The sequence below is a fragment of the Sabethes cyaneus genome, chromosome 2 (assembly GCF_943734655.1).
Source record: "Sabethes cyaneus chromosome 2, idSabCyanKW18_F2, whole genome shotgun sequence".
Classification (NCBI taxonomy): Eukaryota; Metazoa; Arthropoda; class Insecta; order Diptera; family Culicidae; genus Sabethes; species Sabethes cyaneus.
This window is the reverse complement of record NC_071354.1, coordinates 106787559-106804938: the sequence shown is the minus strand read 5'-3', so window position 1 is coordinate 106804938 and position 17380 is coordinate 106787559. Positions and strand designations below refer to the sequence as shown.

At 36.0% G+C, this 17380-nt stretch overlaps 1 protein-coding gene across 3 annotated transcripts in view; it reads left to right on the top strand.

The window, feature by feature from the left end:
• LOC128733450 (phosphatidylinositol-binding clathrin assembly protein LAP) overlaps positions 1-17380 on the top strand; it is a 37777-nt gene that overhangs the window by 10012 nt on the left and 10385 nt on the right. Inside the window, exons 8-14 of one of the 3 annotated variants that reach the window (XM_053827031.1) lie at positions 260-428; positions 2298-2556; positions 2614-2724; positions 4540-4647; positions 9175-9349; positions 11905-12007; positions 12311-12400. In XM_053827031.1, coding sequence (XP_053683006.1) covers positions 260-428; positions 2298-2556; positions 2614-2724; positions 4540-4647; positions 9175-9349; positions 11905-12007; positions 12311-12400 — 1015 coding nt within the window. Of the gene's footprint in view, positions 1-259; positions 429-2297; positions 2557-2613; positions 2725-4539; positions 4648-9117; positions 9350-11904; positions 12008-12310; positions 12401-17380 lie in introns of all 3 variants that reach the window. The other 2 variants (XM_053827030.1, XM_053827032.1) reach the window with 2 other exon arrangements.

Below are 17380 nucleotides of genomic sequence, written 5' to 3'. Positions count from 1 at the left end.
TTTTTGTTTTCTCTTTTCATTTCGTTTCAAATAATTTGTCAACTGCTTTGCCTAACCGCTTATGTTTAACTATGTTTTAACACGCTCTTTTCCACCAATCATCAACATGTTTGATCACATACATTTAACCGTCCCGATACGCAATCACATTTTTACAAACGGCAATGACACCTACACAACCACCCGTACCGCTGTCTCCTTCCCTTTCTGTCTATTTCTATATCTCCATATACTGCATACTATCACTGCAACTAAATAGCAATCAAAAGAACGTAAAGAGTGGAGTGACAGCCCTATCTTCTACTAGTTCTTCTTTTGGGACCGCTGCTGCTTCTACGAAATTCGATAATCCATCGAATGGCGCTATTGATGAAAGCCTGAAAGCTCAAGCTCTTGCGGAAGAGGAGGCTGTAATGAATCAATATAAAGTAAGTTCTTGTTGAATCATACAAATGTAGTGGACAGTGACACATATTAATTTTATTATTTCTATTTTAATATATGTATTAGAGACACTATTCCAGCTTAAAATCGAAGAAAACAATAGTTTACACTCGTCCTATTTACATGGTTTGTTTCTCGATTAAGAACGGCGCAACTTAGGGGCCATTCGCAAATTATCACAATACACTAGGGAGAGACTCCAAGTACGTCACGTAGTGTGGAAATGGTCCCTAATTTGCACTGTTCTTGAGTAATAGAAAAAAACAGGCCGCGTAAAAGAGACCTTAGTGTAGTATTATTATTTAACATTTTGCAAACATGCTGTCATGCATAAAGAAGTTGTATATAAACTCGTGTGTGGTTGTCGACATTGGAACGAAAATTAATATCAGAATTCCGATCTGGTCGGTCCAGTTAAAAATTGGAACGAATTGTTTAAGTTCGATTCCGGTCCGTTCCGATTTGGCTCTCTTCACTTTCGGTCCTCAAGTCTGGAATTGTTCGGATGCAAAATTTATCAGTTTTCAAAAAGTAGGTAATTGTCAAAGTGTTGTACCTGTAACATATAACTTTTAAAGTGTAAGCTTTTCTGCTCCCCTCCGTGAAGTATTAACGTACCCACTTTGAAAACATGATTTCGAGAAAAAAACGCGATTGAAGTTTTTATTCGCTCATGTCACTTTCGATGAAAACAGTTGTAACCTATTAATGAAGGGACGGTAGGGGAAAGTAATTAAATTTTTTTGGAAATGGAGGGGAAAAAGTGGAAAATATTAATAAATGTTTGACCGCATTTCAAGGTCAAGACTAAAACCTCGAGGTTGGTCTAGTTGTAACCTAACTTAGTGGAGTGCTCCGTAGCGCAAAGTTACTGAGTCTGCTTCTACAAGCGAGTGGTCGGAGGCTCGAATCTTAGTAGAATCAGGTCATTCGATGTCAAGTGACTTTAGCATGTGTTTATTCTCAGACCCCTCATTACGCTTCCTTCATACTGAACTTTATATTGCCCCGATGAGGTCTCTTGACAGTGCAAAAGTCACTCACTCTTATAATTTAACTGGTCTGAGAAACGCAGTGAGAACAGCAAGTTTTAAGCCCAATACACACAACACTAACGCAAGCATAAAATTTAATAAGCATATCGCTCACTCAATAGCGATCAAGCAAAAAGAAATGCAGTGCAAGTTATACGTGCCTCAACCATCTGCGATTCGAAAGAACTCGAGAGTGCCCCCGAAACACGCACATAACACAAGACTCGCTCAGCGTGTCGATTACCTGGAAAATCAGGGAAAACCTGGAAATGTCAGGGAAATTCGTTTCAACCTGGAAAAGTCAGAGAATGTCAGGGAATTTCGTCGAAGTCAGGGATTTTTGGCATTGGAAGAGAATATACCGGAAAAGCTATGGATTCGGAAGAATAACATTTATTTCGAGTACCGGGCACTTTCTTGTTCAATGCCTTTGCCTGTGTCCAAATGAAATAGAACGAGAACGTTATTTTTACCCGCGTATATTCTATCTGCAGTGTACCGTTGGGTGAAATTGATCACCTCGGACCAACGAGTAAAAAACTCTTTATTCTACGTTTATACTGATTCAAGTATTGCCGTCAAGTGGTTTATACATACCGGTTCAGCCATTACCGTTAACTCATTCTCTCAGTCTTGGACAAACTTGTGCTCTAAATGCCCCACCTTATGCTGTAAACAGAAACGGAAATGGAATAATAATAATAGACTGATTGAGATTTTTTATCATCATCGATTTTTATCCATGTCAACTATAAATATTTAATTTTTAATCTTTAATATGACCTCGGTTGCTTTAAATCTTTTGTTTCATCATTGCAGTCCAAAGTCTCATCTCCAACTGCCAGCGGTGCTAATGTGGCCATCACAAATCCCTTCCTATCGTCACCACCAGCGACAAAACGCAATGTTGACGATTTATTTGGTTCGGGCATCAACGCACCGGTATCCGAAAACGAGTCAAAGGCTTCTGACGACCTGCTTCAGCTAGGTAATCCATTTGCGGATATGTTTGGTGCTTCGCAACCTGCACAAGCAACAACCATGAACACAGCTGCCAGCAATATGTGGATGAGCAACGGTATTATGTTTTGATGGTTTATAAGAAAGAACTTCTTTTTATCTAATATCTCTTTAGGCATTAATGGAACATCTTCCGTACCCACTGCAGCAATACCATCCAGTACAGCGAATACATTCGTGTCGGATAGCAATTTTTCATCTGTATTCGGCAATACAGACCCTGTTGGTAAGAAAATCTCTATTGAAAACACAGCATTATTTGATAAAATTAATCTATAAAGCGCACTTTATCAAAATGTAACCGTTGTGACTACACCATGTTACTTTTTCGTTAACACCAGTATGACCAAATTAATTAAGTTTATTAACAAACGCATGCGACCTAACAATGTTTTTTTTTGTATTCTTGTTCACTCATTTAGTATACTAATACTGCAGTCTCTTTAAATACCGATGTTGCTTTGTGTTTTCTCTTTGAAGTAAAATACACGATAATAAGTTCTGCCGGTTTTCGAAAGATAGTACCGTTTTGACTTTTCATCGAATAATATATCGATGAATTCAATAGCTTTTTATGATAATGTTTGAAAACTGTGTGACGTGAAAAGCAGGAGTACAAGGTTACCATAAAACATGTTTTTATCAGGTAGCTAATTGGTGCGATTGAACGGACTTGTAATGAATGGCAAAATTGTTAAACCATGTATCGCAAAAAAAATAAAGCATTAGCAGAAAATAATAAATTTTTACTCAGTGGTAATTGGCAGTTTGGTTAAATGCGATTACTAACGCTATTCAATGCAATATTCTAGTCACTGAACTGCCACAATCACAAATAGGCAAATTCATAAGGCAAGTTGCATAAGATATCGTTTGTGTTGTGTGTTAGACAACCGAGAATTATTGAGAAACGAAAATTAGATTCACAAAATGTAATTTTTGGCTGGTGCTTTTTACTGATGAACCGGTCAAAGTTTAATATCACCTAAATATAAACATGACGAAGAAATAATTATTCGGATTTATATCATGTGTTGTTTATCGCAATACAAATATACAAAATAAAATCCAAACGGAACGCTCAAGTTTTTCGTAGCGAAGTTGTTTCTACACTCATTTGAAGTATTACAAAAAGTAATGCCTCTAAAACCCAGTGCAGACAAAAAACCTATTTCAATATTGAATATTTTGTTTTAAAACTCTTGTGAATATCGGAAACGAAAAGAATAATCCCAATTTAGCCTCACAATGGTAAGAAAATGCTTCTAGAAACTAAAAATTAAAAACAACGTTATACAAATTATAACATAAAAATGCTAGTACACCTAGTATATTATTCTAATAGTTATACAAGAAAAAAACTGATGCCAAATCAAATTAAAAGTGGACACGACGGACGAATACAAATTGCCTCGTCTGTTGTCAAAAGCAACACTTAACGTGAAAAGTGAGCAAAATCCCATTTTGCCCCAGTGGAGCAAAATGCATGACACGATGAATCACACAAAATTAGAGGTTAATTTCTTTTTTTCTTGATATATTTTGTGTTCCTAATCATAAGATTGATTTTTATATGAAGATGAATATATAATAACAATTTGATTTTTTTCTGCAAGTGGTATAATTTTGGTTTCGCAGATAAATGGCACAATAGAAACACGTTATTAAAAAACAAACAGTGAAAGGTCATTAGAGACACCCCGCTTTTCGATGAAAGCGTATACATGCACTGTAGTTAACTGAGCACACTGGCTATTTTTTTTGTTATACATATAATTTATGCAATGTTAAATTTTGGCTACACAGGCAAATTCTGTGATTGTCAAATACAATCTGTGCATATTATTTGTTATTCGGAACCAGTGTTAGCTATGCTATGTGCTTTAAAAATTGTACTGGTTTGATTGAAAATCACGACAGTATTCAACACTGCTCTGGTAGAAAATATTTGAATTATATTTGTAGTATAGCTTGATTGATCCCAATTGTTTGAAAATAATAATTTGAACCAATACGAATACATTTTATCGTTTGCAAGCAGCGCTGGAAAGCTCCGTGCCGAATCCGTTTTTAATTGACGAGTTAGATGGTGGTAGCCAACAACAGTTCGCACCGGCTGAATTGCAACTTCAACAGCAAAAAATGCCAGGTGATAACACTCATGGAGGGATCGCTTCTAGTTGTTCTACTACCGCACATAGATCTGGACCACCAATGCGTCCACCGCCGCCACACAGTGTGTGCACGAAGTTGATCTCATCACCAGCACATCAACAAGCTGCGCCAAAGAGTGCTTTTGACGATTTAAATGAAACAATTCGGTTTGCAATGGAAGGTTCTCCTTCTAAACAAGCCTCTAATACAGACGGTAAACAGATACCGCCCAACGTACTAGAATCGAGTGGCGCTGCGGAGGCAGTTGGTGGTTCACAACACATGGCACCTCAGCAACAAATGTATATGTCTACTTCATCAGCAGCAAACCAGTCATTAATTGGAGGTCCACTAGCTTAAATCATGATATGTTGTTTGTCTTTTCTGCTTAATCTGTTTTGTATCATTTTTGTTAGTACATCCGTCATTATTTGAATGTTTTCGGTCGCCATAAATATTTTTGTTTTTGTTGTCTCTCTACTCATGCTTTGAAGAAAAATATGTAAAAAGCTCAAACAGTTGATTTTCAAAGAATAATTTTTAAAAATGGCCAAACCAGCAAAAAATATTTTCATAGATTTTTTATCAGATGCATTGTGACACTCTTTTGATTATATTTTTGTGTAACGTATGTTGATTAAATATTTTATTAAGTGTAATATGTTACAAATTGCAATATGTTAACAGTTAAAATCACGAGAATTCTCTTGAAACTTGTTTCAATTGACATTAAAACAATGGTACCTGGCCTGGTCTTTACATATATTTAGAAACTATCTATATATTGAATATATATACGTTTCACTGATAAATAAGGATTTCGTTATATAAATCAAATTTTGCAGCCTTTTAAACGATTGGCGCTTATTGGGAGTCAGTGAATTTTGAGGCATTTCTTAGAACGTTTTTGTAAATTACAAATTACAAAATGATCATCGTTCTTCTTTTTTCTAACATTGGAAATTTTGCTTACCTACTTTTATTTCCGTTGTTCCTGAATCGATGGTGTCTATCCTATTTAACAGGTTTAATTATTAACAAATAGTTTGTGAATTCACGGGTTAAAAACACTGTGGTATAGAATTAATACTTAAAAAAGTCATGGCTGATTATTTTCAGTTTTTCTTGGCAAGCGTCAAAAATGTACAAAAATAGCTACAGTATTTCAATTCACCAACTCTAGACGCTGTAATCGGCTTAGAACTCTTGTTTACGGAATGGCTGCAATATCTGATGATTTTATATTTTTGGTTCTTTTTTAGCTACTTAGTATTTCAAAAACATCTATTATGCATATTTTTGGTAGAATTCATAATACCTTTAGGGGAACTAAGTGCAATGTTGGCAATGTAGACATTTGGAAAAATTTTGTAATCAGCAATAAGTCGTTATTTATCAAATTTTGAATTGCAAAAAAAATATCTTAATTGATCTAACATTAAATGTACCTCCTTCACTGGAGGTAAATTTTGTATCTGGTGGTTTAAGGGTGCTTGTTTTATCAATATTCTATCAATCAATATTTCGTTAGTATAAGTAATGGTTGAAATGATCGGTGACATTTGACAATTATTATAGCTGTATTGATATTTGATTAAGGGGGCATAGTACTTTTTCAATTCCAAAAAATCGAAATATATTTTATTAATTAATTCGAAAGATTAACCTTTTGAGCATATGCGGCTGAAGCCGTTTGGATGAATTCCAAAAATTGACATAGCTATAGCTATTAGCTATAGAAAGTTATAGCTATTTATACCGCGCATGTTTGGAACGATTGCACAGCGAATAAAAACTTCATTGCCATTTTTCTCGAAACCAGGTTTTCAAAGTCGGTACCAAAAATATCTCTAGAACGGCTCAAGCAATTATTTTGCTTCTTTTTTTGTTTCATAGCTAGCAGCTAACGACATGAAAGCTTATTAAATTATATAGTGTTTGACCCATCCTTTTTTCGATACTGCAATTTGTGTATTTTTTAGAAACGTTTAAAGTCAATTTTTTCGATTAAAAACCTGACTTTTATGTTTAAATGTCGGCCATTTTGTTATGCGTTCGAATTTTAAAACAAGGATGGGTCAAACAGGAGATAATTTAATATACTTTCATGTTGTTTTGGAATTTTTCATTTCGGATAAGCTCCCGAGCGCCAATCCATGATACCGCAATTCATGTTTTTTTCTGAATGACGTTCTTCAAGGAGCCGTAGGGGAGGGAGGAAGGGGTTTCCATATAAAAACAAAATTGTTAATAATTGTCTAAAGTGCAATGTTTAGAATGCAGAAAACCCGAATCGAATCGTCTAGCGCGTTATCGAGGAAATAATATTTGAAATGAGGCAAAAATATGGTGTAAAAGGTACTATGCCGCCTTAAATAATTTATTCAACGTATTGTTCAAAAGTTGCGGCTCTAAATTCGTTAACAGGTAACCCACAGTAACTGCTCAGAGTTCCATTTATATCCACCCAAAATGTGAATTAGCTTATTTTTTTATTGTTGCTGATAGACATATACATATCATCCACTGTTTAGTGTATTCAGGGCGCTATTTTATGAAAGTATCCTGAAAACTACAAAAACTTGTGTCACGTTCATTAAATATTGAGGGATCCTGAAAACTGATTATTTGAATGATTAGAAAACAGTCTCTTTATTGACAACGATTATTAGCACCTTAAAAATATAATAGATAAAAACGTCAACGTTTGCAAAAGTTTTGAAATTATTATTTAAAAGAACTACTAAGATGTTTTAATTCAGTAACCGGTGTCACTTTGAGTGTTAATTTAGCCCCAAGTTCCCCTATAGTATTAACAAATGATATGCTATTTTTCAAGATTAATTAAATATCGTAATTTTGTTTTGAATCATGGAAAAACTAATTCAACGCAAGTTTTTGAATAGAGACCTTGTAGACAATTCAAAATCATGAGTATTTTTTAATGACGGTTGGCTGTGTTTCAATAATTGCTTCGTTTAAACTCGCCGACAGTGCACATTGGGCAGTTTGTGTTAAGTTACTTCCAAAGCAACATAATAACGGGGTGTCTTTGATTGCCTTTCACTCTCGTTATTGCAAAAGCGTGCATACCTATTTCTAGTAGTGCAGTTAATAATTGGGATTGGGATACAACACTGATTTCGTTCTATTTGTCATCCTTGTTTTCAATATACGGCAATTTTAATCAACGAGCTCCCTATATGTGAAGGCAGTATCGGTAACATTTCGCTTGCCTTGGGGAACACAGAATCATTAGCTAAATTTACTATAGTAAAATGAATATTAGTGCAAGATGATTTGACACAAATTTACAAATCCAACTCGAAGTACTTTATTTGCTAGAATTTTTGCTATCAATTTTGATATTTTAACCACTGAATCGACCAAACTGAAATCACACCGAGTAATCAAAATCAGTTACGTCAAAGTATCAAATTTTGTTTTCAACTTGCTATAAAACTTTGCGCGGGTATTGACTCATTAATTTGTTCGGAGTTTGGTTACCTCTACTCTGTTCATTGGATTTGTTGAGTTTGCTCAACAAAGCAAATAAAAGTAATTTTTGATTGATAGCACGTTGTCGTATATTTCGAAGTGAACTGAACAAAAAGATTGCAATCGTCAATTTTTTTTATAGAAAAGTGATTCAGCAAAGCTTGATGATAATTTGATAAGGAGTGCTGTTCTCCATGCATTCGAAGGCTTGAATAACTCCACTTTAAATAAAATGGATAAAAAAATGATTGACGTTACTTTTCATATTGTTAAAATAGATCGATCGATCTTCGTATATTAGTTAATGTGTGGATATAAATATTAACACAAAGATATTTAAGATAATATACTCTATTCAAAATCTTGTAATTTTATATACAATTTACCGCAATGCTTTCTCTTGTTTTTCTTTTTTGATATAATTATCAATGATGATCATGATGTTCTGTCATATCTGGTGCTGGGAAGTGGAGAGCAAAAACCTTATCATCTAATAACATTATCATATTCCCTTCGTTTTTGAAAACTTTGTATCAACCTTGCTATTCGAGATTTTGCATTGTACTTCTACTTGTACTTGTAATAATAATATTATTTCAGAAAAACCAGATACTTTGTTTTCAAGAATGAGATTGGTTGTATATTATCATTAATTATGTTGTTCGTTCGCTACTAATTTACGTTTCATAAGTTCTATCGCTTAACTTTACTATAATGATGTATCTAACCATAATTTTGTTTATCCCGTTATCTTTACATTATTTATGTTCCATTCTTTTGGATATTGATATCATATATTCTTAATATGTAACTAAAATACTCATTGGACGATGAAATAACGCAAACCGGTGTAAACGATACAAAATCGTACACATAATCGCCGTGGTTTCGGAACACATACACATGTACACATGCACATACGCGTAATTCACATTCACAAAAACAAATATGGAATCGCGTTTAAAAGGATTCGACGCGTTGGGTGATGTACTAAAACCTGGCAACATTGGTTACACTGGTCAAGCTCAAACCGCCGTTGGAGTAAATTTCGCTTCACAACCAACCGCACTTGCAGGTGGCTCAATGCAGGCGCCAGCCAATCAGCAACCAGGAAAAGTGCTCACTGGAGATCTAGACAGCTCACTGGCATCACTGGCGGAGAGTTTATCCATCAACAAAGGATCTTCGTCCCAAATTAAGTGAGTATAACATTACATATGAATAAATAACTAAATGTTTTCAATAGTAAATAACATTTTCATTTCCAATTCTCAAACGGATCATACAATAATGACGTTAATCATTTAGGGGGTATCAGGTATCAGCATTTGTGGTTCAAGCAGCACGTTCTTCACACTCGTGTGGAAGATTTTCACTAACTATGGAAGGGAGAGAGGAGTATTCATTTTGTGACAATCTCTTGAGAAAAAATTTAAGGAAAGGTTACCCAAATTTAGCCTAGGAACAATTGCTATTTGAAACCCAATTTTTTCTGATTTATGGAACTATAAATTTAATTCTTGAAAAAGCAAGGTGTCGATTATCTGGAAACAAAACACACGCTTTGACAAGCGAATGGTTATGGGTTAGAATCTTAGTAGAATCATGCCACTCGATGGCAACGTGGCTTTAGCTTGGGTTTATTCTCAGGTCCCTCACCACACCCTTCCTTCGTGCTGAATTCTATGTTCTTCCGATATAACCTATTGACAGTGCAAAAATGAGACCCTTATAGTTAAATGCACTGGTTATCTGCCCCAGGGATGGCTATAATTAGGGACAGCGCTGTCATGTGGAACGAGGTGGGTAAAGTAGAGAAAAAGCGTTGAAGGAAGGATACTCAATTATACACATGCACGCATAAAATTCAATAAGCATATCGCTCACTCAATAGCGATTATAGCCAAAATAAATGCAGTGCGGGTTATACAGCAAACACCCGGGCGATATCACAATAGATCAAACCATACTGGTCGCAGTGATGCGTCCATACAGGAAAAAAAATCTGGAAAATCAGGGAAAATCTGGAAATGTAAGAGAATTTCATTTCAACCTGGAAAAGTCATGGAATGTTAGGAAATTTTATTTCAAGCCTATCTGCTGTGTATATATTTCAGAGTTTCGAAATTTAGAATTTGTGCGTCTGACCCGATTTGAACCAGAAAACGTTTCTCAACAACGACTGGACCGATCTGATCGATTTTGGTTTCAAATGGAAGAGCTTACAGCACAAATGATCAATATTCGTATTTTTGAGATGATTCTTCGATATTTATCCGATATTTAGCTCAAACGGTGTGTGTATGTGAAAAGTAGGTTCGATTTCCAGCTTGAATGGGTCGTTGGATCTCCTTACTCATATTATTGTCGGCGGTGACCAGAGATCCCAAATATACGAACTCATCAACCACTTCCAGTTCATCGCCGTCAATGGTCACAGTCCGTGTGAGGCAAAGGATGCTTTTTTTGGAGCCTACCCATATATTTGGTTTTCTACGTATTGATTTGTAACTATCCTCCTAGCCTCCGTTGATATCAGAAAATTACTTCAAATTATGTTCTTAAAGACCAACGTTTGTGCTTCCTGTTTTGCACAGGTAATTGTTCGAAGTGGATTTATGCATTTACTAACATGTGGTCAAACAAATTGAGTGGCTCACCACCTTCTGGGAATCGGATAAACCATTTCGACTGCCAAGACCAAGGTTAGTCAAGAGAGGTTTCCTGATGTTGAAATTTGTTTTTCACCCCCGCTGGGTTACCCTTGACGATCACCGAAATTTTCAAAGCGGAAACTGTTGAATGTATAAACAATGTCGATGGTTGCTAACCAATCGTTCCGCACACTTCTGTTCTACAAACTGTGAAAACTAGATCACCTATTTTAACTCACCTTGGCCAAGACTATTTTAATGTTTTTATCGAAGAGTCATCTTGCAATTTTCATTCAGCTCTTCGAATAAGTTTTAATTTTGCACATACAAATTTCACATAGAAACATAAATTTAAATTGAAAAGAAAAATTGAATTCGTTAAGTACTAGACGGATTTCACGCCAACTCGATCAGAGGTTGGCATGATCCTCTCAAAATTTGATTTTCCCTTAAATATTCCAGTTTGTGATGTATGGAAGAATTGTAGGCCATGTAATTATCTATCCTCAAAAAAAAATGCATCAATTTCTGAGATGGCCTTTTTTTAGAAAATCGATTTTTAGTTTTTAAAATGCTTTTTTCTCAGTGTGGAAATCAATTTTTATTTTTTTCAGTTTTTTCTATATGAAAATTCAGAAGATTTTCTAAAAGTCACCCGTAGATCTTTTTTTGTAGGTCCTTTAATTTTCGAGTTATATTTTTTATTATAAAGAAGAGAAAAAAATTAAGCCCTTTCCAAAATTTAGTCTAGACCAATTTTCGAAAAACTAAGTATGTAAAGTTGTTTATTTTCATGAACTTTTTACACACAAAAAGTTTCATTGAAATCTGAAAGGGTGCTGCCAACCCCATAGACGAGTTGGCGTGAAATCTGTCAATAAGGTAATTACAGCATAAACCACATTTAGACAAATAGACACGCTAAAAAGAGAAATTAAAGAGATCTCTTGCATTTGGATTATTTTGAAGTACAATTAAAGTAAATAATTTGTAATTGAAGTAATGTAAATTTAGGTAAATAATATAGTCGAGATCCGTGGTAATCCTAAAATGCTCATAAGTTCTGTAACTACAACACATTGTTTTGCATTTTGTTACAGGAATGTACAATGGAACTCACCAAAAAATACCGCTAAACCTGGTTCAGCAGGATGGTCGCCTCAACCGCAGCCAGCAACCAATCAGATGGGCTATAAACCAATGGTGAGTGAAAATATAGTTTTGAATAGCAGTTTTATATTGTTTCGGGAATGTGAAGAATTACCTATGTAAATAATGTACTTATTATGGTCTGTTTGTACTTTTGTCACTTGATTTAATTCTTTTCATTCTACAGTTTAGGTGGTATCAAGCTAATAGTAGTATAATTCTGCTTAGTTTCTAATTATTATTTCTTTGTTTTATTTTATTTCGTTTTTCTCTTTTCGGTTGATAATTTCTGTTGTATTATACTCAACCAAATACATTGTATAAAAACCTGTGGGTTAATCGAACCTAAATCGAAAGGCGCAAGGTATGACAGTTACTCCTGCCCCTAGCACTATTCATCCACTTGTACACTCTTCCTATCCTGTAGTGTCAACGTATATGATACAGGTAAGTGGTAATTTTATTAATAATATTTGTTTTTTAATTGTTGTGTAGTAACATTATTAACAATAAAAAATAAAAAAATTATCCGCATCCGTTGAGCAGATTTACTTAATGTTTTACTATTGAGCAATTCCAGGTGAAATGAGTAAACGGTTCCAAGAAAATGCTCTATAAACGAAACCAGCAAGTCAACATGGAACCGTCAAACTCGATGTTTTGCTTCTGACGTAGGGCTACGTTTTAACGCAAGGTGTCATTCCATAATTTAGATTCTAGCCACCGTCACGAAAATATGAAAGATTTTGAACGCTAATAGCTCTACCAATCATAAATTAATTTTCATGGTTTATATACCGATTGACTCAGAATCAGAGGTTGGAAAACTCGCAAAATGAATAGATACGCCGAGCATCGGCAAACGGTTTTTATCATGATCAAACAGCTATGCGAGTGGTTCAATTCGCCTATAACAATGAGCAACATACACTCATGCTTTGTAGCATCGCTGAATATACGAATATCGTGAGCAACGCAAAAGTGCGATTTACCGTTTTCTGCTGCTTGTAAAGCCACTAACACTACTTGAAACTATTCCCTTTTCGTGGTAATATTATTTTGAAAACTTTCCGGCGTCCCCGGGCATTCTATCTATACCTATAAAGAAGGATTTCTGTCTGTCTGTCTGTCTGTCTGTCTGTCTGTCTGTCTGTATTTTGTTCCTTATAGAATCGAAAACTACTGAACCAATCGGCGTGAAAATTTGCATGTAGAGGTTTTTGGGGCCAGGGAAGGTTTTAGTGATGGTTAGAGACCCCTCCCCCCACTAAGAGGGGGGGCTCCCATACAAATGAAACACAAATTTCTGCATAACTCGAGAACTAATCAAGCAAATAGAACCAAATTTGGCATGTGGGTGTTTTCGGTGACAAGAATTTATTCTAGGGTAATTTGAGACCCCTCCCCTCTTTATAAGGGGAATTATAACTCCTCTCCCCTTTAAGAGGGGGGGCTTCCATACAAATTTCCTCATAACTCGAGAACTAATCAAGCAAATGGAACCAAATTTGGCATGTGTGTGTTTTTGGAGACCAAAATTTTTTCTATGATGAATTGGGACCCCTCCCCACTTTAGGAGGGGGGGCTCCTATACAAACGAAATACAAATTTCCTCATAACTCGAGAACTAATCAAGCAAATGGAACCAAATTTGGCATGTTAAGGTTTTCGAAGGCAAGAATATTTTCTATGATGAATTGGGACCCCTCCCTACTTTAGGAGGGGGGGCTCATATACAAGCGAAATACAAATTTCCTCATAACTCGAGAACTAATCAAGCAAATGGAACCAAATTTGGCATGTGAAGGTTTTCGAAGGCAAGAATATTTTCTATGATGAATTAGGCCCCTCCCCACTTTAAGAGGGGGGGCTCCTGTACAAATGAAATACAAATTTCCTCATAACTCGAGAACTAATCAAGCAAATGGAACCAAATTTGGCATGTGTGTGTTTTTGGAGACCAAAATTTTTTCTATGACGAATTGGGACCCCTCCCTACTTTAGGAGGGGGGGCTCCTATACAAGCGAAATACAAATTTCCTCATAACTCGAGAACTAATCAAGCAAATGGAACAAACTTTGGCATGTAGGTGTTTTTGGAGGCAAGATTTTTTTCTATGATGAATTAGGACCTCTCCTCACTTTAGTAGGGGGGGCTCCTATACAAATGAAATACAAATTTCCTCATAACTCGAGAACTAATCAAGCAAATAGAACCAAATTTGGCATGTGGAGGTTTTTGGAGGCAAAAACATTTTCTATGGTGAATTAGGACCCTTCCACACTTTAACAGAGGGGGCTTCTACACCAATGAAATACAAATCTATACCTATAAAGAAGGATTTCTGTCTGTCTGTCTGTCTGTCTGTCTGTCTGTCTGTCTGTCTGTCTGTCTGTCTGTCTGTCTGTCTGTCTGTCCTGTGTTCCTTATAGAATCAAAAACTACTGAACCAATCGGCGTGAAAATTTGCATGTAGAGGTTTTTGGGGCCAGGAAAGGTTTTAGTGATGGTTAGAGACCCCTCCCCCCACTAAGAGGGGGGGCTCCCATACAAATGAAACACAAATTTCTGCATAACTCGAGAACTATTGCTTGATTAGAACCAAATTTGGCATGTGGGTGTTTTCGGTGACAAGAATTTATTCTAGGGTAATTTGAGACCCCTCCCCTCTTTATAAGGGGAATTATAACTCCTCTCCCCTTTAAGAGGGGGGGCTTCCATACAAATTTCCTCATAACTCGAGAACTAATCAAGCAAATGGAACCAAATTTGGCATGTGAAAGTTTTCGAGGGCAAGAAACTTTTCTATGGTAAATTAGGACCCCTCCTCACTTTAAGAGGGGGGGCTCCTGTACAAATGAAATACCAATTTCCTCATAACTCGAGAACTAATCAAGCAAATGGAACCAAATTTGGCATGTGTGTGTTTTTGGAGACAAAATTTTTTTCTATGATGAATTGGGACCCCTCCCCACTTTAAGTGGGGGGGGCTCCTATACAAACGAAATACAAATTTCCTTATAACTCGAGAGCTAATCCAGCAAATGGAACCAAATTTGGCATGTGGGTGTTTTCGGTGACAAGAATTTATTCTATGGTAAATTGAGACCCCTCCCTCTTTATAAGGGGAATTGTAACTCCTCTCCCCTTTAAGAGGGGGGGGCTTCCATACAAATTTCCTCATAATTCGAGAACTAATCAAGCAAATGGAACCATATTTGGCATGTGGGTGTTTTTGGAGGCAACCATTTTTCCCATTATGAATTAGGACTTCTTACCTTTTTAGGAGGGGGGGGGGCTCCCATTCAAACGAAATACAAATTTGCTCATAACTTTAGAACTAATCAAGCAAATGGAACCAAATTTGGCATGTGAGAGTTTTAGATGGCAGAATTTTTTTTCTGTGGTGTATTACGACCCCTTTCCCTTTTAAGAGGGTGGGCTCCCATACAAATGAAATACAAATTTCCTTATAATTTGAGTACTAATCAAGCAAATGGAACCAAATTTAGCATGTAGGAGATTTTTCAGTCTTGAATTTATTTTATGATAGTTAGAGACCGACCTCTCACCCCTGTGGTAGGGAGATATGGACTCTCATACAAATAAAACAGAAATTTTTGCGAAACTCAAAAACTAATCCTTCTCGAGTTGGTTCGAGACTCTTCCATAAAACATTAATCAATAACAAGACCACAAAAACTATCTATAGTAACACTAGATCATTCAGGACGAGCCGGTCGCGAGTGTTGCCGGTGACCCGCCGTCGGAAGCGCCGCCCACTGGGGGGCTTGCAAAACTCGAGATAGTGACAAAGATCATCCGAGATTCATGATTTATGTACAACACAGGTTAATTTGTGGCAATACGAAGTTTGTCGGGTCAGCTAGTATCCGATAAATCGAACACACTCAATGTTCAATATTCAATTTTTGAACGAATTCTGATGTTCACATTGAGGTTATGTTCTTGATAAAATTCAAAGCTGATGCGTGCATTATCGGCGAGGCAGGCGAATAGTGTATGTTCATGAGGGATGTTCATTGATTCAAATGATCACTTTTTCGCGAATTCTCCAACCACTGCTCAGAATAGATGTAGCAATTATGTGGTTTCTATATCATTTTTTTTCAATCACTAATGGATCATTTTAGGTAACTTCTGCTCATGCATACCGCTTGATGGACACTAAAGTGCCACGTGCCATATTTAGAGTAAACTTTAAGGCTGATACAGATTACACGTCATAATTTCTTACCGTTCCGTTGCTGTTGATGGTTGGTAACGGTTAATCTGAATCGGCCTTTTTGGGTTTACCAATCAGATTGAAATGCAGTTTGACAGTCGTTCACAGCCGTTCGTCGAGTATGTTTGACAGAACATGTTTATGCTGGAGTCATTTGTGAGATTTTTCAGCTTTTCTAGTGATCCATTGGTGAAATTTAACAAGAATTTTCAAGATCATTTGGTCGGTGTAAAGTCAGACCGTACCAACTGATAAAATTCTGATATCGAGATAAAAACGATGAAACGATAAACGATAAAATGATAAAAAGATAAAAACGAGATAAAAAAAGGTCCGTAGCAGGGCTGGTCCGTTCACTTTGACTCAATTTTGATTCATTTGACAGTACCGTCTCAGTCGTGCAAAATTTGACAAAGTTGTGAATGGAACATTTGTAGAACTAGTTATCATCTTCAATGTTGCTGAATAAAGTTTTGCTGTATCCGTTGTAGTTACAATGCTACAATGCTAGTACGTCATTAGTAACTAAATGAACGTCTATTTAGTCACTAATAAGGTAAGGTACTGATCTTGTAGCACCGTAAATACAAAAGATACAGTAAAACTTTATTCAGCAAAATTGTAGATAATAACTGGTTCTACAAATGTCCAATATATAACTTTGTCAAATTTTGCTCGGTTGAAATGGCACTGTCATATGAATCACAATTGAGCCAAAGTGAACCCGTAGTAACAATATTAAGGCATTAATGGAAGGGATAGTACCTATAGGTAGTGATGCCAGGTTTTGCTGAAGAAAAATGCGTAGTTTTACCATCAGTGTTTACCACAGAAGAAGGAGTTATTGTTTTGCTTCAAACTAAGAGAGAGGCACAATTTCAACAAATTTTTGATTTAAATGAAAGTTTCCAGTTAGAACGTTCAGTAAAAGTTTCGGTGATACCAAACGTTACTAAGCATCCGAAAACGTTGATATGTCTCACCGAATTTTTTACCGAATGTTCAGCAGTTATAATTTCGTCTGTCAGAGTCGTCATTGTAAATATATTTAGATATGTATTGTTTTCTTTTAACACGGATAAACTCAGCTTCATTCCACCTACACACTTAAAAAAACCACCGTATTCGGTAAAATTTTGCCGAAATTTGGGGCCATCCAGATACCACGTGGACAGAAAAA